At 43.9% G+C, this 25730-nt stretch overlaps 1 protein-coding gene across 1 annotated transcript in view; it reads right to left on the bottom strand.

The window, feature by feature from the left end:
• The window catches only part of LOC146201625 (nose resistant to fluoxetine protein 6-like), a 52251-nt gene extending 28285 nt beyond the window's left edge, over positions 1-23966 (bottom strand). Inside the window, exons 1-6 of the mRNA XM_084598817.1 lie at positions 23660-23966; positions 15556-15767; positions 12051-12162; positions 7294-7378; positions 1708-1871; positions 557-650 (exon numbers count right to left, since the gene is read on the bottom strand). Coding sequence (XP_084454943.1) covers positions 557-650; positions 1708-1871; positions 7294-7378; positions 12051-12162; positions 15556-15767; positions 23660-23966 — 974 coding nt within the window. The remainder of the gene's footprint in view (positions 1-556; positions 651-1707; positions 1872-7293; positions 7379-12050; positions 12163-15555; positions 15768-23659) is intronic.
• Positions 23967-25730: the final 1764 nt, after the last annotated feature.

Raw genomic sequence — 25730 nt, 5'->3', positions numbered from 1 at the left:
CTGTATGCGGAGCGATATGTCATAGGCGCAGGCTTGCTGCGCATTTATATGCATTTTTCTATGGAAACTAAACAGTTGGCAGTGCGCACATGTTCTGTTATTTCTCCTGTGTTACTCTTGTTGCACCGCCATTTTCGACTATCATATACCACTTCAGCGAAGAGTCCGTTATTCTGGCTCTCACATGCTACTGCGTAACATTTTTCCAATTACATTTTCACTATCGCGGCCAGTTCTGTATAAAACACACATCTGTTAATTGGGACGAGCTTACACGCAGCAAAGTGAGTCGCTCCTGTTTGCTATTAGCGTGCAGTGCAGAGCATTCGTTCGCCGTCAAGCGTACCAGGTAACGTTGTCACAAGAAGGTTGCAAGTCATGCTGAGCGCGACTATGCACCACGGGTACATCATGCCGATGACTTGAACACTGCTACGTTATTTTTAGGCTTTGGTGTTCCTCCATACCTCGCTACATCCCTGCTGCGTTCCTCTTATTTTGTCGTTTTACGTGCTAAAAAGCGAATAATTTTGTTTGAGAAAATTTATTTACTTGCCTCAGAAAAAAAAACGTATCAACACTGCAAAATCCAGCAGCTGCCCACATGTATGGCCACCACTCCGAAAAAATAAGGAGGTTCAGTTCACGCGCTGAAAGAAAATAACAGTAGTATCAATTTCATCTGAGCTTCATATGCTCATAATTTAAAAAAAAGTAAAAAATAATACGGTACTTTCAGTTCTTGAGAAGATTCAGCCCTACACTTTTTTTTTCTTTCTTTTTTAGTAGTCATGCATAAAGCGGCGTAATCGTGGGCACTTCGCGTTTAATACTGCTGCCTATTGTAAAAACTCGCCGTTGGTGCTTTTTCTAGCTCTTTGTGTCAGCCTATTTGGCAAAGTTTCAGAATGCTTGATTCGTGTCATGTTTCCTGTTGGCGTAAGAATACGCCTTGCAGGTACTTGCGACGTCTCTCCCTCATAGACGTGTCAGCGACTCAGGCTATGCGGGACGCCGTAGTGGAGGGCTCCGGATAATTTAGATCACCTGGGGTTCTACAACATGCGCTGACACCGCACAGTTTGTCCTCTAAAGAAACGTGGTCACCGCGGCTGGCATCAGATCCGGGTCGCACAGTCAGTAGCGGAGCGCCTTAACCACGGAACCATCGCGGCGGGGCCCTTTATAGACCAAAGTTGTTAGAGATGCGCAAGGCAGTGGGAGGCGCAAGACGGTGATAGCTGACATAACATATAGCGACGATGGGGTGCATAATACACAAGCCGTTCCAGCGGGCTTAAGACCTACGTCGGTAATAAGTTTGCACGCAGCTTTTCCTTCCTTCAATTTTGTTGGTTGGAGCCTTTAGTGAGGCTGTTACGCCTAACGACCGCAAGTGTAGAATGGTGAGGGCAGAGTTTCCATTCACCTTGCCGTAGAGTTTTGGAATATGGCACGTTCGCCCCTACACTATTGAAAATCAAACTATGTAGCCTAAATACTTTGCCAAGGTTGAAAATTTTGGCATATATCGGTATGCAGTCGCATAAAGGTAAGATTCAAACAAGTGACCTCACGGTTTCTCATTTTGACCCTGTGAGCTTTGTTAAGATTGTCCCTTCGTTTTCAACGTATTTTATTAGCAGAAGACTTACCAGATATGTCAAGTCCGTAGGCATTATGAATAGAATTACACAACTGACTTACCCCAAATGTCGCATGAGACCGCGTAGCAATGGCCCAAAACGATATGGGTCATGCTTAAAGCACGTATCCCGTGCAGAAACCGCAGGGAGTAACGTCCAGGTGTAATTTCACCGGCAGTGCACAGATGTCGAGTGTTGGCAACCACGGAGAAACCACACACAATTCTGAAGAGCAAGCCTGAAACCGAGTTTAATTTGTTATTCGCGCATGAATACATGCACTGCGGTACAGCTACTATTATGTAGACGCACAGGTCCCGATATTTCACCGTTTTTAATTAATGCCGTCTTGAAGGCGTTCTCTTTCCTTGGAATATGCGTTTCTGTCCATTTTACGCCTCGATAGAGAAGCTATAGGACATGAAGCGGCAGTTGAAGATCCATCCTTTTTTTTTTCTGTTTTGTCTTTCAATTACTTATTTATCCGTCCGTCCCTTCGCTGCGCACACACTTCGCTCTCTTTCTGTCATATTGTAATCTTGCCCTTCCGGTTAGAGCTAAAATAACAATATTAATGCAGAATAATAATCTATGGACAAACTTGACTTAAGAGAGGACATAGTACGTAATAATTACTGAAGCATATCTCTCAATAAATTTCAAAGGGTGGAAAATAAGGCGAGTATAATCAAATTTATTCTGTAATTAACAGCACTTTTTTATCACTGCCTATAGTTCATGGCTCCCTAGGCAGCAGTTTAAGGCCACATTGTCTTTGAATCAAGGCAGAAGTCATTTTCTGCAAAATATTCTAGCTAAGACGACCAAATTGAAAGCTGATATTGAGAATGGGGTGGTTCCGCTTAAGTTTGACATATCCGTATGTCGCGAATGCATGATCATGTGAATTGAATATATTCTGTGCAACTTGTCGGAGCCGTGAATCAAAAAATGTCAGCGGGTATTCATAGAAATTTATTTCATATATTTATCATCCATCCGAACATATATGCGGCAAGGATGCCTCTTACGATGTTTCCTGCTGAAACTCTGCAATATTCACATTTTCTTTGATTGTATACTTCCGTTCATAATAAATTCAGATAGCAGTACGATCTTCATTTCGGAAATTCACAGTTATATAAAAGCAGGCAGGTTGTTAACCATTATAAAATTTGGTTCCTGAATGCTCTCTACGCGATCAGTAACAATAGTGCGAATAGGTAAGGTAGAATATTTTCGAGTGGACCCGCGCCATTCAGGCGTTATAAAGATATTCTATGAAAGCTTTTGAACAGTACGCGCTGAAATACGGGATTTCTTTTACAACACAATGAATGTGACACAAGCTTGGTACCATGATGTTTGTTGACATCATAACACAATTGTGTGGAGCACCAGGTGTTACACTCGTCTAGAAACATGATACAAAAATTCTATATTTTCACCCCCTTCCGCTTGCAATTTGCCTTTATCAAAGAAACTATGGAAGTACCTATTTTTGCATACATCCGTATTCTCCAGCTTCGTTTTCCTTTTTCTGCCTGCGAGAAACTGCAATGCTTACAATCTTCGTCCCATTCAAAATACACATGACAATCATACAAATGTACCGGTGCGGACAAAAGTAAACGCAGCACGCGATTTCTTTCTAAACTTTTTCACGCGTTGCATAATTGAAGCTGTCAGTCGTAGTATATTGCGAACCGGTAAGAGACGCCACTGCCCTTTCACTCGCGCAAACATTGTTTTCTTACCTCTAGTGCAGAAGGCGTGGTTTTAAGTGAACGGAAAAGCGTGCTCCGTTTACTTATGTCCGCACCTGTATATAATCTGCAGTACATGAGGTTGTCGCATTGTTACAATCGCCTTTTCTTTTCATGTTTCAAATAGCTGTTTTAATCATCTCAACATGACTAGAATTATCTTTACTTTATTACAGCATTAGCCATACCCAGTTCATTTGCCAGTGTCGCACTATTCTGCGTTATTGCTGCGCCTAGTACCTCATGAGTTCCACAGATAGGGACATATATTTCATCTGGCGCTGTGCAGCAGAGATAGTCGTCTTTATTTTGCGCTCTGCAGCGAACATCGTCGTCTTCATCGTTCCCATGCACAAGAGCACTATGCGATCACCGCAGCCGATCACGCCTCGTGTAAAACTGCAAAAAACTCTCGCGGTGTGCAATAAACTCCGTCTTCATCAAGTTCCAACTGCAAAGCAGTTGCGCTGTGCATTGAACCTCGTGTCTTCATGAAGTTTCACTTGCGCCCCTCCTTCATTTAGCCTAGGTTATATGCCGTGCACATACGTCATCTGGCTGAAGACTGAGACCGCAGACGAGCCAAACAGGCTGCAGAGACAATCGAACAACGGAAAGCCACACTATATCCCGTTGACGAGAAGCTTACCAAGCGCAGAAGTGAGCCAAGATCACAGCGACTGCGGCTGCGGCAGATGTCCTCGTGAACCTCGGTTCAAGGATATTTCAACATCTACAGTTTTTTTTCGTCCAGTGGTCTGATCCTTTTTTGTGCATTAGCCCCACGCCATTTTTTGTTTCACTATGTGCTCGTTGCATGCAGTGCTTGTTTCGAGCTTACTACGTTTTTAGGGCTATTACAGATACATTCTGGCGTACCGTACACGCAATGTGAGCATACTGTTTTCCTGCAATACACAATTATTATTCGATGCTTTATCATGTACTAACTGATCACCTATGTTTTGTGTTGTATTCCAAGATCCCCTGATACTCCTGCTGAACACACAAGCTACTGAATTCAAATGCCTATACTCCGTTTCATACATCAAGTGCAACACTGCCAAAGCTAGAGCTCTTGTTCGCGCTCCCCACATCCGCGATGAAAAATAGTGCCTACTTTTGACGAGAGGAAATAATAGTTGCTTTGTCTGCAAGCCTAATACATCTTACATTTGCCATCAACTCCCTAAAATGCACTTTTTTAGGGAGCAAACATCGGATTCGGTGAATTTGTATGTTTTGCTTGTCGTTTTCGTTCGTGTCGTGTTTTCGCTGCCCCGCAACCCTGTCAGCGGTGCCCTCCGTGATGTGCAACGCAGCGACCTCGACTGCCTCTACGGAGCAGGTTTTGTTTTTTTTTTCTTCTTTTTTTTTTTAAGATCCGCACTGCGAAGGTGTCCAGGCACGCGAAGCAAGTTATTGCAAACGTGTATGCTCCGAATGGAGCCCGTTTCCACAGAAACTACACGGCCACGGAACGAGCGCGATACGCCTCCTTATTTTTCTTGCGGACTACTTGCGTAGGTTTCGATACGTTGCACCTGATGTATGAAACGGAGTATAGGTTCTGGTCATTGTACGCTTGGTATTATATGTTTTAAAGCAATGTATGCGACAGGGAAATCGTATTTTCCCCCCCTCCCCCCCCCCCCCCTCCCAGAGCATGGCGATACAACGGTAAAGGCAACGTGCGTACTCACCGCTTCTCTCCGCACGTTTTTCGTTCGACAGCATTAGAACATCGAATGCCGTTGCGCAGCATACAACGATGGCTAGAAAACCAAGGATAGTTCTGGAAAACGACGAGTAGTAGAGGTGCCAAATACAAGGTCCGTTTTTTTTTTTGTTTTGAAATCCTTTCCAGATATTTATTTGAAAAGCTGCTAGATATATGTAGGGGCGGTTGGCACACTTGGTTTGTACAACAAGATAGAGAGCATGTACGTGATAGAGCTAAATAATTGGACGCTTAATTAACCTAATGAGCTAATAAACATATTTTTTATACATTGAAAGGGCTAGTTTACTTAGCGAAACTGAATACCATACACATCAAAGGCGAGTCCAATTTATAAAATTTCTGATCCGACATTCTGGTTCGAAATATAGAGCGTCAAATATGCTCATTCGAAAGTTCGTTGGTTTAGCTTTCCAGCGTTGCACAAGTATAAAATGGCGTCGCCTTAATTTAAACGTAGCAATATAGGTGATGTTTATGTATTGTATGTAAAATTAAAACAGTTAAGAAGTATTCGTCGTCGGCGATGATACTACGACGCAGCCACATCATTTTATAATGTGCGAAGCGGGATCGAGCTTTGCGATGCGTACGTGTTTTGACCTCCTGTATTGTCGGCTCCATTGGTGATTAAAAAGAAAAAAAAACTTTAAAACTTGGGTCATCTTTAGGTTCAATAGCCCTATATTTCATATTAACTTCTTGCTCACAAAAATAAATCTACAAAAGTTCTGGCAATATTATTTAACTAACCGTCTGTTATTTCAGCTCGGTCAAGTATAGGAGCGATCAAAAGAAATGCAAATAGCGCGGCGCCTGCTCGCATTTCTAATTATAGTGGTAGTACGTAATGTTCGCTTTTCTGTACGATCCGTTTGTTGAGATCACATTCACATAGTTTCGCAATTTTGACAAATTATTCGTAAACGATAAAAATAATTCCCTGTTATCTTAATGCAGTTGTCCTAGCTGAACGTTAGCACTGTTTTAAAAAAAGACAAATCAGAGCCCAGTGCAACCAAATGAGCACTGCTGAGAGTCACGTGGCATAGACTTCAGTATTTTTTTTTCTTTCGTCAAAGGTGACCGATTAGCACAGACGCATGAGCTAATTATTTTAGTTATCTGCTTCAGGAACAAATATGACAGTAGAGAAGTTATATTCTGGAGCAACAGCTGACTGAAATGTTTACCCAAATCTAACGTTTACGTGAAGTAGTTTTCTTATGGCTCTTAACTTAACCGACAGAATAAGAAAGGTTTCCATCCAACAGTGGTGCCACTTCAGCTTTCCGAGACACGTACGCCTCAAGCAAATCACTTTTCTCTGCAGCGCTCTTACCGATAGAGTCTTGTGCGTGCATTTGGTGAGAGATACTAGCCAAGAGCTAGTCACGGCATGGTTTTTTACAGAGGCCACTAAATATAGCTACGTACATTGTAGCTTGATTCAAGCATTGCAGCTAACTGTTTTTAAAAACGTCCTCGACTTCTGAATTTGCGCTTCAAGCCAAAGAATGAAAAGTTTAGTAATAGTTATTTGCTAACTATGGCAACCGAAAAAATACTGCTCACTAGGCCAAGCGCCTCTCAACAACTCTCAGTTGGTTTCACAGGGCTAGAAAACCCTTTTGTTTTTGGAAAAAGCTTAGTTGCATTTAGCCGAGAAACCTGGTACATATGCAGAGTTAAACACAACCGTACGTTTGAAACGAGTTATAGAGTCGTTTTAGCTGAAACATAAAAAGAAATAGTTTTAAGCTTTGTTCTACCAAGGCGGGTGATTGGGCCAGCTGGTTTCCTTGCATCGTAAGAAAGAATGGCGCTGCGCATGTTCCTTACCATTCTTTCTTCATCTGCAGAGCTAGTCTTTGCCGTCCGGTTATTCTTACATTTCACGTGCCGAGAATTTACTTGACTGTTATTTATGTTATTCGGGGGAACCTCTAGCGCAATTTCAACGCCACAAATGAAGGAACACAAGGCGTACACCTACTCCGTGTATTCCCTGTGGAGTGATCGCAGCCTCGTAATAAGTTTACCGCAGTCGGGCTTCAGTGATTGCATTTTACACCTGCGCAGCATGTGTTACTCAGGGCAAGTGGCATGCCAACTCAAATGAGTGAGTATTAACACTTACACAATTACTATTTCCATTCTGCTCCATGGTTCGGGTTCCGCTGTGACACAATTCACTACTTCAGCTCTTACCAGTGAAGGAGTCACTGAAATAAAACAGGCGATAATTTCATAAAGAGATAAGCTCTGGGAATTAATAAGATGTAGCTCAGATTAACTTTATTTATTTCACACATACCGCTGGCCTCAACGAGGCTCTTGCAGGATTGGGCGAAGAAAAACAGAATCGCATAATGGAGAATAATATACATGAATGGACATCATAAATGAACAAGGATAAAAGCAGCTATGATAAACCTACCACCAGCAAACAAAGTAAATTCATGGCAAAAAATAAAAACAGCGACAAAGCGAAAAGAGCGCTGCATTTTCAGCAAAGGCCAGATAACTGCGAAGCAAATTCATTCAGATATCCAAGTTTAACGGTAATCTCTGGCAATGAATTCCTATCTCGAAGGGCTTGTGAAAAAAAAAATCGAGAACTAAAAGGTAACGCTGCGTGTTCGATATTCTATTAAGTGTTTAGAATGTTGCATCGTAGAATTTTACGTTGTCCAGAGATGTAAGTACTGGTTAGGGTTAACGTTTAGTGCTCTAGAGGAAAGAGCCTTAATAAATTTTACGCGGGTATTCTTCGCGCGAAAACTAACATCGGGAAGTCCAGCTTGTCTTGGAAGTTCAGATGGGGAATCGAGGCAGCGATACGTATTAAAAACAAATCTTATAGCCTTGCGTTGCACTCCTTCCAGTTTAGATATCAAATGCTGTGTGTGAGGAAACCAGCATAGTATTTTGCATTCAATGACTGATCGTGCAATGGATGTGTATGCAAGTAATTTGGTTTCAGGTGAAGCGAATCCTATGGAACGTCTTAGGGAACCCAGGGTGGCGAGTGGCTTTGTTGTTACGTGTGAAACGGGTTTGTCCCATGTAAAATCCGTGGAGATAATTATTCCGAGGCACTGGTATTCGTTAACAGCCTGTAATATCGTGCCTTTAATTTTGTAAGTGAAAGGCAATGGCCTTTTATGTACTCTCTTCGCCACTGATTTTTCTAAAAATTCAGTACCATTTGCCATTCGTCGCATGAAGCTCCTGTTTTTTCAAGGGCATTATTTAGCTGGGATTTGTTTCGTTGGGCATTAATTTCTTCATAAATTATGGAGTCATCGGCAAGCATGCGGACTTTGACGTCTGTATCACCGGTGAGATCATTTGTGTAGATTAGAACAATATTGGCGCTAGTACTTATGAAACTTCTGATTTTACTTCAATGTTACCTGAATCGTAGACTTCAAAATGGACGAACTGTCGGTGGTCTGAAAGATAAGCTGCTATACAGTTAGTTATTAGGTTAGTGCCGAGAATGTTTTGAACTTCGAAGATCAGTTTGGGGTGTGCTACATAACCAAAAGCTATTAAGTCGAAAGCCTTTTATGGCTTATGACTCGCCTGCATGCCTGTCCGTGCGTCCGCGGCACCTGTCAATCATCTTCAGAAGAATTAAGTAGGTTTCAGTACAGATAGTTAATCAGTGATGTAGTAGTAGGTGTATAAACATTAGTTAGCGACAATTAGTTAATAACTCGAGGCTAATTAGTTAGTTTGTCAGTAATAACTTGTTATTTAGTAAATTGTAATCAATTATTTAGTCAATTATTATTTAATTAACAATCTTTTTGGGCATCTTAAACGCGCACACTGTGCATGCGCAGTGGAGTACATCTCTAACCACTTTTTGGACCACAAAGGAATGGTTGCAGATGTGGCCCCCAAACCTCGTCTTCCAATAGATACTTGTCAATAAAGTTCTCGTCTCGAAACAGGTCTCATTAATGCATTCCAGCGCAGCGACACGGGGCCCTTAGGTCCTGTGTCGCGCCTATAATGTGCCAAAGACAGCAGCAATAGTCGGCAAACAAAATCAAGCAGCGGCCAAGCAGAGGGCATCGCCAGAGGTGCATGGTCAAAGGCTTTCGCCTCTGCGCACTTTAGATCGTCAAAGTGCCCCCTGAATTTTGAGAGGTAAGGGACAACATATGAGTTTGCCCGGATTAATCAATGACGAAGACTGTCATGGATGGTTTCCACTAGCTGCGTTGTTGTGGATATTCCCTTTCTACATCCTGGTTCATTTTTGTTAAGCAGTTCATTTTCCTCTATGTAAGTCACGATGTGCTTGCGTATGATATGCTCTACAATTTTGGATGGTGTAGAAGTAAGATAAACTGGGCGGTAGTTTTTTGGGTTGCTAGTGTGTCCAAATTTGTGTATGGGAATTATTTTAGGAATTTTCGACTCCGTAGGTACATCGGCAGTTTCTAGTGATTTCTTGTATATGAGAAGCTGGTATCTAGATTCCCATCTCTGCATATCTTTTCATAAATTGATCTGGGATATTATCAGGTCCACTAGGTTTTTTTGCATTGATATTAAGTAATATGAATAATATGACTGATGTTTCATATTAAGCGGACTCTTTTTCAGGTAAGTTGCTTAACTTGTGTTTACGTGAATTGAGGTAACGCTAAAATGTTTTCGTAGATGTTTGTATAAAATTCTTTAAAATGACGTTCACATATACGTATATGCTTTGCAGTCTTTAGAGCTTGGTTTATAGCGCGTGATGATTCATGACCCTTGTATCTATAAAGAGGTATCGGGTACTTATTTTAACGTTCAGTTATGCTTGATATTTTACGTTTCATGTGGATAATTTCGAGGAAGATCCATGAATTATTTCTTCGAACTTTGTTTACTATTGAAGGCCCATAGAGCAACAGGTAATGCTCAAAAGTAGGTTTTAAGGATTTCCACGTGTCGTTAACAATAATTGAAGTGTCTGTGCTCGAGCAAGAGAAGGGAAATGTCACCAGCAGTTCCGCGGCGAGTATATCGCATCAACAAAAGCATTTCGTTAACTGTCAATTTCTGGCAATGTGTACTGCACACAAGAAAGTGCGTTTCAATTTGGGGCTATTATAATGGACGATAGATGCCCTGGAACTCTGAAAGGTGCTACAATATCAGTAACTTTGACCACTGTTTGTAAGCCACCCTCCCACAGTGAAGGCTGAACTGCAGATATTGTTGCAGGGCACTGCCGAGCGACAAGAGTCTCACGTCAGTCAGGAGCACCTTCGAGATACCAGTTAACACCAACACAACAGTTTCAGCTTCTGCGTCGTCGATCGTCCTTTCACACAACGTCCAAACATTCTCGTCGTCTTTGCGACATCTTCGGCTACACCATAACTATATGACGGAAGTGGCAGGTAACAGTTAAAAAAAAAGTCAAAACAATGCTCTATAGGGACATACATTATGCATAGTAAAAGAAGCTCAAAACGTATGGGGCCAACATTGGTGAAGCCACTGATAGCTTTCTCTTTCGCTTGTCTTCTCTTGCTATCATTGGTGAATCCAGTTTTTATGAGGCAGTTGATGCAGAATTTTGGGGGGCTCAGCCAAGTCCTGTATTTCAAGAAATTTTTTTTTCTACCATTCACGCGCGCTAAAACTGAATGCAGAGGAATGCGGCCATGATTGTGTGTTGAGATTTGAAACCTTGTTCGTTCTTACTGCGCACCATGGATGGGAGTCAACTAAAGGCTCTTCTTTAGAAAACGCGGAGAGATGTTTTCTTAGTTCACGCGATTCTTCCTGCTCACTGCGCTCAAGTTTTCTCATTACGTTGCACTAAGTGGAGGGAAAGGGATCTGGCTTATTTCGCACAGATCAAACATATTTGTGCGCTTCAGAGTGCAAAATAGGGATACTGAATGCCAGCTGAACTCAGGGTAGCAAGCTTTATGGTTCTTCAGCGCCAACGGCAATGATAGGCATAGAGACCTGAGTACGCTCACATAGAAAATGGCTCCAGAGCACCGACTGGTACCGGACTTAGTAATTTTTATTACCTTCAACTTGGTTATTTTCAATCGTAATCTTATTTACAATTACCGGCCTTGGTAAATGGTAATCTTAACACCAGAACAGTTGTCATTATCAATGTTTCCTTTCTTGCATGTTGGGAAATGTCTGTTGTTCTGTTCACACAAATTGCCCTTGAAATACCTGAGTCAGTATTCTGTGTAAAAGTCTTGCGATAGGCGAAAAAGATATATATATATATATATATATATATATATATATATATATATATATATATATATATATATATATATATATATATATATATATATATATATATATATATATATATATATATATAAACTGCTATACTGATGGCAGTACCCTTTTTGTCAGCTTCGTGTTATCGGCACTCTTAAGCTTTATTCGCGTAGCGCTACACACATCATTAGTGAGAAGAAAATAATTACAAGGATTCAACGCGGCTGAAGCAAATATTGAGCGAAAGCATTAGCTGCGGGTGGCCGAGCGTTCTTCTCTTTTGCTTCTTCCTCAGCCCACATATAAAACCCCGCTTTAACCAAGCTGTATGAACATGCCTTAGTGGCCTATAGGGGTAGCGTGAATGCCAGGCTCCTAGCAGGATGATTCTGACATAACTGTCCCATGGGAAACGAGAGACCCAAGTTGGCAGCCCCTGCCAGCCCACGTGGGGTGTGACGTCACAGCATCACGTGGGTAAGACGTGGATACCGGCCGCGCTACGCTAAAGGCTCGAAACCTAGAGTAGTATCGCTTTCACAATAAAAAACGTACACTCGCAGTGCACAGTTTATTCCATTCACTTCATGAGGAGTTGTAATATAAGCTACGTTCTATACGTACTAGTGTCCACCACAACTTGCAAATCTTCTTCGTTGCAGTCGTCAAGGAAGCATATTCCGATGCGAATAAGATGATCATCGATGTCTGCCATGAGTCCCTTAAATTCATTTATCTGAAAAACAAACAGCTCCAGCAGTGTGAGAGCAAAAATATGGCTCCGTGTACCGCATGTCACATTAGAAATTGATTTCACATGAGTGGCTGAACGGAAGGGCCATTCGAAAAGCTGAATCTGTGCGAATAGCTCAATCCATGTGCCTCTCGCCCCAATGCACTATAATAGATAAATGTGCTCCTGCGCTGTGTCGTTCCGCCCATTCAAGGCTAGAAAGGCGCGTCGGAGCACAATTACCTATTATAGTGCGCGTGATGCTGATTGGACCAGGCTGCCCCTGTCTTTCGCAGCTTCGTAGACGCAGTATAAGGGGCATTGCACCCCGTTACCTGAAGAATAGAGGGGTGGCTATTCCCGGCACAGAGTCCCAATGAAACACTTCTACGGCGTATTCCCTTCCTAGCAGCTGTCAGGCTCAGGTTAGAGGTTATGAAGCGAAACACACTTCTGCACTAAGATGCTAATTGGCATCAATGCAGCCGAGTCTCCTCGATATCGAGTATAGTCGCCACCTTGCAGCGCAGCGGCGATCCCTACTCAGTGTGGATGAGTGTTCGCGTCGCGCGCTTCCCCGCAGTGATTTACGTGCGCGCGTGTACAAAAGTGTTTTTTGTTGTTTCCCGGTTCCTGTGTGCTTTTTCTCACCTATCTGCCTCTTGCAAAAGAAATATGAACAGCTATAATCCCACGCTCCATTAAAAGAAAAAAATACTTGTCCATAATCGAGTATGTCACGCTGGAAAGGACATCACCAGTCGCGGTCTTCGGCGCTTGAGATTCTTTGACACGCGGGTTCTCAAGTGAAGTGGTGCGGTCGTTAGGCGCCGTGTCAAAGCAAAACATGTCGCTGCCGTCAATACAACTCAATGCAAACGCTCAGAAATTGGATATTCCCGTTTCTGTTTGGAATACTGCAGTTACTAGCTGAAAGATACGACCGCAGACAGCTGTATAGCAGAATACAGTTTGAGCATGCCACTCTGTACCCTCTGTATGCCCGATAGAGTTGTCTGAAAGCTTTTTTTTTTTTTTTTTTGTTTTTTTTTTTTTTTTGCTGTTAAACCTCCGTCTGATTGATAGGGCGCTCGACTGCTGATTTTGAGAACGGGGCGTTCGACCCCGGCCGTTTCGAAAGGCACTCCTCGGTTGTGGGATTTGACTGCACGTTAAACAACCCCACGTTATAAACAACACCGAAGCCTACCCCTACATCATCCATCATATAGCCGACGTCGCATGGCGCGTTAAACCCATATGTGCATCTATTTTCTTTTTTTTTTTTTTTGTTGAAGGCTTCTGCGCATCCGTAAAAGGGGCATAAGCAATTTCGCTTTAGAGAAATGCTCGAACGTTTAAGAAACAAATATTCCCAGCATCTGTTACACTAAATATTACATAATACTATCATAGCCTGAGTCGCTTTGGGACGCTAAAACCCCACAAACCAAACCAAACCAAACCAAACATAAGTCAATGTACACTGGTAGCCCTTAGATTCATTACAATTCCTTTTCGTCTGTGCTATCTTTCGAGCAAACTCGTTGTTTCTGAAAAAGGGAGTAAAATATAGTTTCATAAGGGCTTCATATGGGTTTTTAATTGGGAATAAATACATTGTTATAGTCGCAAGATAAAATGGACTCCATTTCTTTTGTGATAGTTTGGTATCCGGCACTTTTTTCGGTAGTATACGATAAGATTTTGCTTCGCATAAGATTGAATCACTCCTGAATAATTACAGTGACAATTCTACAGCCTTCAAAATTCCTTGCCAGAAATATCAGCGCCCACGCGCAGTTTTTATGACGCCTTCGCAGCGACGGATTCGTAGCTTGCACTTTAATATTACTGAAAATTAATCGCTGACAGTCCTAAATTTTGTCAAGTGTGTAAAAGTTCTCTCAGTCGGTGAAATATATTGGCATTGTAAAAAACATACACTACTAATTTACTATTTATCAACATCACACACATTAGCAATCCCTTATAATTACCTCGGTTTCAAGAAATCATTTATAGTAATTAGCACAATGCCACACTATCACATTATCTGACATTTGCCGCAAGAAGCATCCGCCTTGTTGTGAGTTCGGCAAACGCAATCCACTCAGCGCTCTACACGTGAACAGTCACCTTTCCTGTGCGGTAAGGCTTCCTGTACAGTACGTGTCAGGGTAATTTCATTTTTGGAGAATACTTGCGCCTTGTTGTCTAGCCACAGTGGATGTTTACTCAGCCTATGGCAACCTGCTGGGCAGTACACTGTCTGTGCTACATTTACCCTGCTCAATCCTCGAGTCAAGTACGATATAATGAACCAGGCTGTCAAGGTTCATTCTTATTAAAGTACTGCATGTCAGAGCACGAAACTTGTTCCTGCGTGAGTTTGGCAAAATTGGCCAATCTCACTAGTATAAGACATGAGCACACTGTTGAAAAGGCAATAAGAGAAACAAAGCTGTCAATAGACAAGTGGTACACTTCAGGCCCAAGTATCAGGCCCGAGAGCGCGGTACAAGGCAAAAGGCGCGCAAATCGACGCAAGTAAATCTAAAAGACGGGTGGTTGCGTGCCTTATTTGCCTAAAATCTGCACTTCTTTTGCTATATTAGCGATATACACTGTTTTTTTCTGCAGTATTGGACCACTCTAAACTGTAAATCGCTAATTCATTACAGAAGGCGTTTTCATCCCTAACCATCCCGCAGTAAACTCGGAAGCAGATCTACGCCGCGTGCATTTCTGCGAGCGCCTCCGGCTGTCGATCCACACTATCGAAGCGGCGGTGGCGCTACCTCTAGGTTGATCTCTCGGCGAATAGCTTCAAAGTCCTGTAATTCCTCGAAGAGAATGTACAAAGGCACAAGTCATGTCTAATTACAGGCTGGGCTAGTAAGATTTCGGGTGAGTTTTCTCGCGTTGTTCTCACTTCAGAAAAACTAAATGCGCAGATTGAGTGTGTCAGACGAAAAACAACAGTACAAATGCGACGTCCCCGGTCACCTCCCGCCGCACCATGAATGGGCATGCACGTCTAATTTGCTACGGGAGAACATTTAAAGAGTGGGTATGGGATGGGGAGGGACGGGGGCGAATTGAGCTGATCCAGGTCTATGCGTTCTATTTACTGGCGACGAGCCTCTCAAAATCCACCTCTCCTATGCCTTTTCCACTCGAGCCGCTTCCTTGGCACCTCACAGGACCTGTCCATTAACGCAGGGCTTCTGCGAAGCTCGGACGCAGCAGTCAGATTGTACCTTTAGTCTCAATGTAATCTCATGGCAATATTCACTCATGATGTAGATTCTAATCCAATAGTTGTGTCATTCGCTTCGTATTACAATCAAAATTTGCTTCGTGATGCCATACGTTTCGCATGGCACAGCTCACCTTCGGATGCATAGCGCTCGCAAAGTATTGCGTAAACCACTCGAAGGTGGTTTGGTTCTTCAGGTTGATCTGAAGGTTGCAGTACTGCCCACGAGACTGGACTCTCCCCTTGTTGTCGCGGACTTTTGTCTCGATGCACTCGTCGAAGGCCCCAATGTCGACGCGAGACATTTGCAACAGGCCGGATGGGTACTTGCCGGTCGCATCAAATACTGCGTTCGAGTGTCGAGGAAATACGTTAAATGGTTTGCAATTAACGAAGGACTGCTTATCAACGTTACCTAACTACGTTGGTCGCGCTCCCTAACAACCGGTGGAAAAGGGAATCTGATGGTTATTGTGTATATTCTAGTCACGCATGCATGTAGGCGAAGCCTGCTAATGGATGTTGGTTGGCAGTTCAGCCCTCGCTCTCTGTCTTTGCTTCTCCATTGATCATATTCTTGCGTTAATTTGTAAAAAAAATGCGCAACGTGCACGTAGCTGTTTTCGCATACCCAAATAGTTTGCCCATTTTCTCGGAAAGTTTTGAAATTAAATTTTTTCACATGCTGTTTAAGACAATAACCAATATATCCGAAGTTCTTGCCTCGGCAGGCTTCAATTTTTTTTTCCTATTTTACACAACATGCCTTAATGATTGTATTTGACAATCTGACCTATTTTTTTTTTTGTGTGTGATTGCAGAAGCTTCAGAAGCAAAATCTCGCTACGAAATGGAGCCTTAGGCTGTTTACGTAATGTTCTTAGGAGCGCATTGTAATACTCCACTGTTGCCTCACAGTTATCTTTAAAACACGCAGCCCATTGGTTTTCTACGGAAGGTTTCACTACTCGCTTCGTGTGCAGGGAAAACACTGAAAGCAAAATTTTGCAACGAACCGAAAACTGGGAGCATTCCTGGTGCATGTATGTAAAAGTATCGTATAATGTCTCACTGTTGCCTCGCAATTAGAAGGTGTCCTTGAATTCTGGACATAATAATACATGCCACTTTTGCCAGAAGATATGTGTTGTTTCAATTCAAGCCTCAAGTTCCTAAAATGCTTTAAAATGGCAACTTCCGGCCTCCCACATGCTCTCCCAAGAATTCCAGCCCTCTACCACCGACTGACTAGATCCGCACAGGCGCATGTGCTTCATTCTTCGGTGACGAAGTACTCCTCGACGATTCCATGTTTCGTTTGACCTGCGGCACTTTAACGAGCACGTACTTCATTCACGAATAGCAGCATGCAACAGAGCGTCTCGCAATGCTGGGTAAAATTCACCCAAGGTTTGTTCTTTACCGTGAACGCATGTTCGCGGGATCCTGCGTTATAACAGCGGTGCAGGCGCGGTAGCAGCTTAAGAGAATCTTGCACATACACCTTGAATCCAGCCAATCTAGCGCTTCATATTTTTCATAGTCCATTCCTAATTTCCTCTCTTGATCATCATAAAAAAAAAAAAAAAAAACCTATCTTCAGAATCTACAACAGAGTAGAAAATGCAAAACCTCACCAAATTATAGCACCACCATCGTTTCCCGTTAAATGTTCTTCAATAAAAAAAACTGAGTGTCATTTTAGGATATTGTGTTGTGCAGAGCTTGGAAAAGTTTAAATAAGGCGCCATCTTGGATTCTGCCTCAACCGGTTATCGTTCCAAAAACATCTCCTGATGGGAATTCCGATGTTCTTTTGAGGTGACTCCATGAAGTACTAAGAAATAACGAACGCTTTTGGAATACACGTCACGGGTTTATTTTGTTCCATGCCCCATGCTGATCCTTTAGGCTGTAAAACACAAAATCACAATGTTGGCACCGTAATCTTTAAACAAATTACTTTAATTAACACTGCTGACTTTCTCAACACACTAGTAGAACGGAGGCACGCAGGCCTTTTCATTATGACTGAAGAAAAAAAATGTGTCGGCTGCGGATACTATTCTTGAACTAGTTCGCATTTCAAGTTTTCACTTTTAGGGAATTTGTGCACAATTTATGCAATAGTACATAACTATGTACAACGTGGGCACAAATGACATACAATGGGCACAATTTATGCAGATTTAGCAAGCAGTAATTCATCAGTTTTTTCGCGATTTCTAAAGTAATATGTGCCTTCAAAGCACACATTTATTCCGTGTTTTTCGAGTGTTTACTTCGAAAATCCTCACATCTATATATTGCGCTATTTAGATCAGACATTACATTGCGAAAAAGTTTGCAGATGCTTATGAGCGCATACTTTTCGCTCGTCCTTTAGCTCCGTTCAGTCCAGTCAATCAAATTTCAAGCTTGGAAACTTAAATTTCTTTTTTGAGCCCTAGATACATTGTGTAGAAAGAAAATGTCTCTCTTCGATGGAAGCAAAACATGTTGTCTGAAAGGGTTAGAAGGAACGTCACACTCAACAGCCTCTTAATGGCCTTCAGATCGTCGCCTGAAATGCATGACTTACTTAGAAGAACTGTAGCAGCAGTCAGTGAAAAATATCTGGATCGAGTCCCTGACAAAATAAAACGCTTCCTTCAAGCAATTAAGCGAAGGTAAACAGAAAGAAATCACAAACAAAACAGCGGCAATAATTGTCTCCAGCTTAGGAAAGAGAATCAATGGTTTAGCGTCTAGAGTTTCGCCTCCAGTGCAAGCTTAACAGGAGAATACGAAATCGAAGAAACCCAGGAGGATAATGAACTCTCGCTAGAAATTTTGAGAGTGCTCTTAAACCGCCATTCAGGAATTAATCTACCAAATTACATTAAATAATAACTCATTGGTATCTGCAATGGGGAACAATGCGGCGTTAAGAGCCGTATCAACCATTGAAATGCGGTTCCGTCGCAATTTTCATAAGAGGGAGCGACAAACAGTCTGTTTGGCGGGTTGATTGCTGTCTTTCTTTTCATCATTTTACTTTGCCTTTGATGTACTTTTTCGCTATTTATTTTTTTAGAACTCCTCCCCTTTACGATGTTTTCTGAGGCTCCTTTCAGCGCCTCTTTTTTTCTTCTTTCCTTTGTTCAGTTTGTCTCCTCTGCCCCTTTTCTTCTCCTATATTACCGCTTTTTTACCTTTCTTTCTATTCGTTCACCTGAATGGCTGTCATTTCCGCTTTTCCACTTGGAGCTTTCCGGTTTTCCGTACTTCCCGTTGCTATTCCAAGCTTTCTTTGTTTGCTCCATTCGCCCTGCCGCAGTTTTTTTTTTTTTTAATAAGGGAGTACTTACTCATGGACATCCACCAGGCGTAACCAATAGTAATTACTTCCTTATTACAAATCTGCTTCACCTTGGGGGGATTCCCCTAAATATCCGACAGTTCTTTTTTTTTTTTTTTTTTTTTTTTAAGGATCCGCGTACGTTACAGATTTTCGCTCAATCTCTGTTTCATGCTCCGCATGGTTTCAATTTTCTATTCACCTGTTTATGTATTGCAGCTTCTTGGGACTGCGAACTTCGGCAAGCAAGCGTAGTGCTACTGTCTATATTATGGCTCTTAGCTCAACTTGTGAGCCACACGCTCTACATGTTTGGAACGTCTTAGACACGTTTCACATGCTGAGAATTTTGCCTTGCGACATTGCGATTTTCGTTGGTTTAGCCACAGAGCGAGCGTGAGTCCAGCTGCTGATGAGGTTTCAACAGGTGAATTGAACCGCATCGTCGGTGCCGATCGTTCTGCGACTGACCAATCAGGAGCCGAGTAGCGTCGTGACATGTGACGTCTGGTGCCGTTAAAATAGTTCGCACGGGAGAGCAGAGCTATATCGACCGTGTGTACTGCGCCAAAACAAATTGATACCAATATAGCAAGCCAATATTCGAAGAAACCTACAGTTACATAATGAATTATTTGGTCAAGAAAGGAATGGTTCGCCAGGACTTGCGAGATTGCTTTTGGCACCAGCCATTCAAAAATACAACCAAACACACCAACTGGAACATTGCAAAGCTTTGTTGGAGTAATGTTTGGCTGCGACACCATGTGTATTAAAAAATGAAATAAAATGGGTGTCTGTTTTCTCTTGGAAGCCTGTGCTTCGCGGGGCACTAGGCAGGCGCGCCACCCATGCATTCTTATTGAACAAGGAAGCGCGCATCGAGAAGCACACACCCGCGCCCCCGCGCTCCATCGCCACCGCTGACCTCGCGCCCGACCAGGAAGAAGCCGGTTCTACATGCGATGACGTGTAGCCACGTGACAGTAGCAAGAGACACCGATACGCTTGGCGGACGCTTAATCTTCGTCTACTTAACGCTATAGCGTTTAAACCTTAAAGACGATGGACGTAGGTTTAATGCTTTGATTCTGGCGGCGGCTCGCGCCATCTATTGCGGCCCCGCCGTACGATCGAAGGAATTTTCTAATGAGCGCCGCTACGCAGGTAAGATAAGCGGAAATGTTCTTTGCTGCTCGCCTAACTGTAATCAGTTTATTTCTAATGACGCAATTAAACATCAGCCGACAGTCATAAGGCAATACGTACATTAGGTCCGCCTTTATTCGAGCAAAACAATGTGGTTCTATGGCGGAGTGGTTGCGTGCTCGCCTCGCACTGCCAAGGAACCGTGTTTTCTTCTGCGGATTTCCGCAAGACTTTTATTGATCCCTTAATTCCTTCTGATTTTTTTGTTACAACCACATCGCCGACATCGGTTTTTGTTTTTGTGCAACACGGGGCCCTTTGCTATCGCGTGAAAACAAGCAGCGGCTAGCCTGAAGAAAATATCGTAAAGGGAGGAGTTCTAAGAAATGCGATAGCGAAAAAGTACATCAAAGGCAAAGTAAAAGAAATTTGGAGGACGCTTAAGCTTCGCCTTCAAGAGTGGAACGCGATAGCGTTATTGCACCTCGTCGAGAAAACTTATTAAACGCAAGGGTATTGGGGCATCCTCGCACCGGTACCCGCACGGCCCGAAGGGGAGAAGCGGGTGAGCGAAGATAGTGATCTAAAGAAAGGAAAGACGCTTGGTTCTACAACCCGTGAGGGTGCACGGCGAAACGTCTCAGGGGCGAGTGGCGCGCCACGTGTCGGGGCAGCGCCGCACATTGCGAGGAGGGGTTCTTCTGTGTTTGCCGCAAGATGGCTCTGCATGTGCGCAGAACGCAGAAGAAATGCAGCGGAAACGTACTTCGCTACTCGTGTAACTGCGACTTCTGTAAGTAACATGCTCATAATTACCGATATACACCGCAGTATAACGTTCTTCGGCACGTTTCTGTGGTAGCGTCTCCGTCTCACACTCCGGAGACCCTAGTTCGATTCCCACCCAGCCCATCCTGGAAGTTGCTTTTTATTTATGAAGTGCATGCCGGGATTTATCGCTCACGGCCAACGCCGCCGACGACACCGGCTTTTCTGCGACACGAGCTCCTTAACGCTACCGCGTTAAAATGTAGAAAGGAATGCCAGTAATGAACCCGTCGAACACACTGTTTACCACTTCCTCTCATTATAGCCTCGGTGGAAGTGCTTTTCAATAGTTGTTACGGAATTTAACGCCGCATTGTTCCTCATTGCCGATACCAGTAAAGTTTCGAAGCCGCTCTCCACGCTGTCACCCGCCGTGCTCGTCCAGAGGGCGACGGTCTGTTTAGCTGCTGGCATTCGAAAGGGTTCTCCTCTCACCCGCCGTGCCCGGTTGCGCTGACCGGCGGTCTGTTGAGTTGTACCTGCTGGGCACCTTGGAGCCCGCAGTGGAACCAGGTTTACAGCAAGTTTTATTGTAACTGGTCTCTCCTCTTTTTTTTTTTTCAAATCACCCCTGACAGCTCGTTAAATAGACTCCATAAACAAAGATCATATCATTACGCCAATAGGGACGCAGTAAACTCTCTGGGCGGGGCCAATAGGCTCCAGCACAGTTCCTCCTCACACCAGTCATCCTGTACGCACATCACGCGTGCACATTCCAGAGTTCAAATCCGCCACCGTGGTCACGTACGTCCTTGCCGGACAGCCCGAGTCCCGTGGGAATGAGCTTCCTGGCCTCCACGGCTCCTTTATACAAGAGCCCAGCGCTCGCACACACACAAACACACACCTCCACACACCGTGGATGATTTGTGGTTCAGAATAGTGCTGCTCGCCTTGCCGACGCGGGACATCCGGAGTCGTCTTGCGGGCGGCGTTGCGTCGGCGACTTGAAATCCGCGCCAGCCAGGCAATCCGCGATCCAGGGTCACGGGAAATGAACGAAAAGTCACGCACCGCGCTCCGGCTCTCAAGTGCACGCCCCGCAGCTGCGCTCTCGACGAGCAGGCGCCAGTCCAGAAGCCAACGGTGTGGTATGTCGCGTTGATGAGCACAACACCAGTGAAATATTATTTCAAGTACATTAATTCTTGAACGGCGCTTTGAGAGCACTCTCGCAATTTCTGGCGAGAGTTCTTATGCTCCTGGGGTTCTTAGATTTCGCTGCTTACCAAGAGTATATAATGTTACTACAGTGCGCATTTACACTATTGCTAATGCGCATTCGTTTGATTCTGCACTGTAGACGCGTTTTGTTTTTTTTTTTTCAGTAAACTGAGGAGTTGCGTGCAGTTACTGAAGCTAAGATAAAACGTGTTCGACCATCAAAATGCGAGAAACTGACAACAAATGCCAGCTTTATTTCATTTTGCAATATACGGGCGTCACTGCTAACCGCGACTTCGACAGAATTTCGTAAAATATTGTTTCAGTGGGCCTTGTTAGCTCCATTTTTTAATTGCTGTATCAAAAGCAATCTGCCAAGTCGTCGGCAACCATTCCTTTATTGATAATAGAGTTAATTATGTTCCTGGACTCCAATTTCTCCTATTGCCAAGAATAATGGTACTATAGTGGGCATTCATGCCGCTCTATAATACTGGCTTGCAATAATCACATCCACTCGTTTAGGCGCAGTACGCGCGGTGTTTGTACTGTACTGAAGCGGAGATGTAAACGCCATCCCGCTCCAAAATGCTGCTAGAGCACGTGAAAGAGCATCGCATATTTTTTTTATCGCATTAGGGAGCAGGCGACTTCCACGCTTCCACTGCCACCGTCGCTCTTTATTTTTTTTTTTTTCGCGGGAGAAAAAAAAATAAGTAAAGAGCGCTGACGTCGAGTCAAGTGGCAGTAGCGAGGCTCCTCCCTAAAAGGTTTGCCGGTGTCCGGCGCCCCTTTCTGTTTGAACATCGCGCCGCTCCATCCGTCATGCGGTTTCCTCCTCCGCCGCCGCCGCGACAGAAAGGAGAGTGGCTGTGACTGTGAGATTGAAACACACTGATTCAATCAACGATCGATTGCATATGATACTCTAAAGTATTACACGATTCCCTACCGGAGGAATGGACCGGTATTGATAGGATTGCGGGCTCGTGTACTCGTATACTTCCACTCTTCCGCCCCTTGAAAACGAGAAAACTTCAAGAGATGCGAATTGGCACTAAATTCCGGAATTGTTTGAAACATTTAGATTTATAACTGTTTTCAGTTTCTAACAACCTCCTTTATTGTGTGCTATACGAAATTTAATTAAAAAGCAAATAGGCACAGTTTTTGAACCCTCAACCGAAACTGCAGTGGCTCTTGCGGTTTTGGTTTCACGGTTCGCAGCGGTGCGGCCGCGCGCGCGCGTGCGTGCGTGCTTGTTCATGCGTGTGCGTGTGTGTGCGCGTGCGTGCGCGTGCGCGTGCGTGCGTGTGTGTGTGTGTGGGGGGGGGGTTGGGTTTGGGTTGTGGGATTTAACGTCCCAAAGTGTGTGTGTGCGTGCGCGTGCGTGCGTGCGTGCGCGGGGGGGGGGGGGGGGGTTCGGTGATAAAAGCTCCGTTTTTGGTTGTTTCATCGGGGCACGTTACGGGACTGATGTGTTGAGCATTGTTTAAAAGCATAGGAGTACAGGGATTTAAAGGGCGAGAAACCGTACATGCACAATACGACAAGCGCTGTCTCCAACTTTGCTAGTCGCTGCCTGTTCGAATTGCCACTGTTCTAATCGCCACCAGAGAGAAAGGGAAGTTTTGAAATATCAATACACAAAGCTTCCTTCGTGCCAGAGTGTCTTTCCTTTGAAGGGATAGAATGCAAAAGACTAGCTGCGCGATAGGCCTCCCACCAAGCCATGCAAGCGCGTGTTTACTTACGTCTTAGCGCCCATGGCTCTAATTTCTTGAAAGCCAGTGCTGTCCGAAGTAGAGCAAGGCTGCATTCTGTCCGCACGTTAGCCTGGAGCAGCTTGGGACCCAGAAAAGCAGATATTCTGCCGAAACCGCTGTCTGCGACGTCCCGAAGAAGTCTTATGAAGTCGGTGTCATCTCGTACGTCCGTTTCATCTGTGATAGGCGGGACGCGCTTCGTGCATCCTTCTTCGCAGGGACCGTTCGTTTCCTGAGCTCGCGCACCTCCAATAGCCAGCTCTCCAAGAAAGCCGGTGGTCAAAAGAATGGCCATCGTGAAGGACCACCTTCTTCTTCTAGTTAGCATTGATGACAGGGAGATCATTACGTGGGCGAGAAAGACACTGAACTTGGACTCTTTACCGCACAGTTAGCCACCTGTCTCTCACGAAGATGGTGGACGTAAACGTCAAGGGCGTGTCGTATTCTAGAACGCAAGGGGCCTGTCTCAAGCTTTTCACCGAATCTAGTGTCTGATTTATGAAGAAAAAGAAATATGCCACTTTAGCAAAAGCAGCACGACTCCTTCGCCAACAGCAGAAAGCACGTGGGAGTGCTCTACCGACAGTTCTGCGATCTGCCTCGAGAGTGAGCCTCCTTACCACGGTTGGAAGCTGCCAACTGAATCCACCTCATAAACAGCCACGAGCTGTATACCGTATGCTCGGTGCGTTTATTTGATATGCAGCGATCAGCACTCGAATCCCTTTTGCTTGATAACGATCGGCGCAGTTACCATGAATAAGTCTGAATGTCTGCTCTTGCAATATTGATAGCAGTGGGCACAACTTCCAGACTGCTGTAAACAAATGGCCGTGAGACAAACGGATGCGCGAGTCACTCAGTGGCAAGCAAGCAGAACGAATAAGCAGGTGGTCTACGCAATTAAACTCACCCTCTCTTCTGGAAGAATTTCGTATGCCGGAAAATATTTATAAAAAAATGGGCAAAACTAATTTGGCACTATTTTTTCTGCGTCCGAGGGCTTAGAGGTGCTTATACAGTGCTACAGATAGCAGATTTCTCTGAGAATTTGCATCACAGCTTGCACAGTGCTGCTGGCTAGGAAGCGTTACAGCAGAGGATCTAGTTCATCTTATCTCCTTGTTTTTATTCTGACTTGTGACACTGATACGCGCTCAGATGAAGTATACTGCAGAAATTATTTCGCGCCGGAGAAACGTCTGGTTACCTCTCTCCTGCGCCAGAAATAGGTTCATTAGTCCTGCGTGGCCAATATAGTCTATAGTGCTTGCAACGAAACCATCATAACGCCGACGAGATGAGATAGTCGGTGATTGCAGATGCCAGTCATGTGTCCATTCCTAGAAAGAAATCAGAAGTTGATGGGCTTAAGATGACGAAATCTGCGCAATTAAAAAAAAAAGTCGATCGAATGGGACATGAATCTTGCGAATGGGTTAATTCCATAGTCTTCCGCTCCATGCCGCCAGGTATCACGCTACTTGCCTGATTCAGTGTAATGCGCATCAAAAAACTTATTCTATACAGTTCGGCGAGGTACCCGCACATTTTGCCCAAAGTGGCATGAAAAAAATCTGGTACTGTTGAGCAACATGCAAGACATACAAAAAGAGAGTAAAAGTTATGTAGTGCATCAAAGTTTATCAAAAAAAGCTTGGCAGATCTCTCACCTCCTATCGAACATGATACGCAGAGTGGAAACGCACTGGTATGGAAAATTTCACACCTTTAGGAATAGCCAGTTTCTTCTCTTTTTTTTTTAATCCCTGGGCAAAGCTAAGGGAGAGCGCTGGGGAGCTTGATACCTCACCGCTTTCCTGTTCTACTATAGCAGGTGTCCGCAGCTGCCTCGCACAGCGCAGTGGCCTGACTGACAGAGCCCTTGGACATTATTCTTTTTGTTTTTCAAAAGCTATATGACACCTGGCCCTTAAAACTTAACAAACCTGCTACAATTACATGTCACAGCAGCTGAATGATGTGGAGAAAAAAATACAAATGCAGCATGCTGCATTTGTATTGTTGCACTCGACAACGGAGATCGAGTTTATCC

The sequence above is a fragment of the Amblyomma maculatum genome, chromosome 1 (genome assembly GCF_055883805.1).
Source record: "Amblyomma maculatum isolate TAMU_Amacu chromosome 1, ASM5588380v1, whole genome shotgun sequence".
Classification (NCBI taxonomy): Eukaryota; Metazoa; Arthropoda; class Arachnida; order Ixodida; family Ixodidae; genus Amblyomma; species Amblyomma maculatum.
This window is presented reverse-complemented; position numbering and strand designations above follow the sequence as displayed.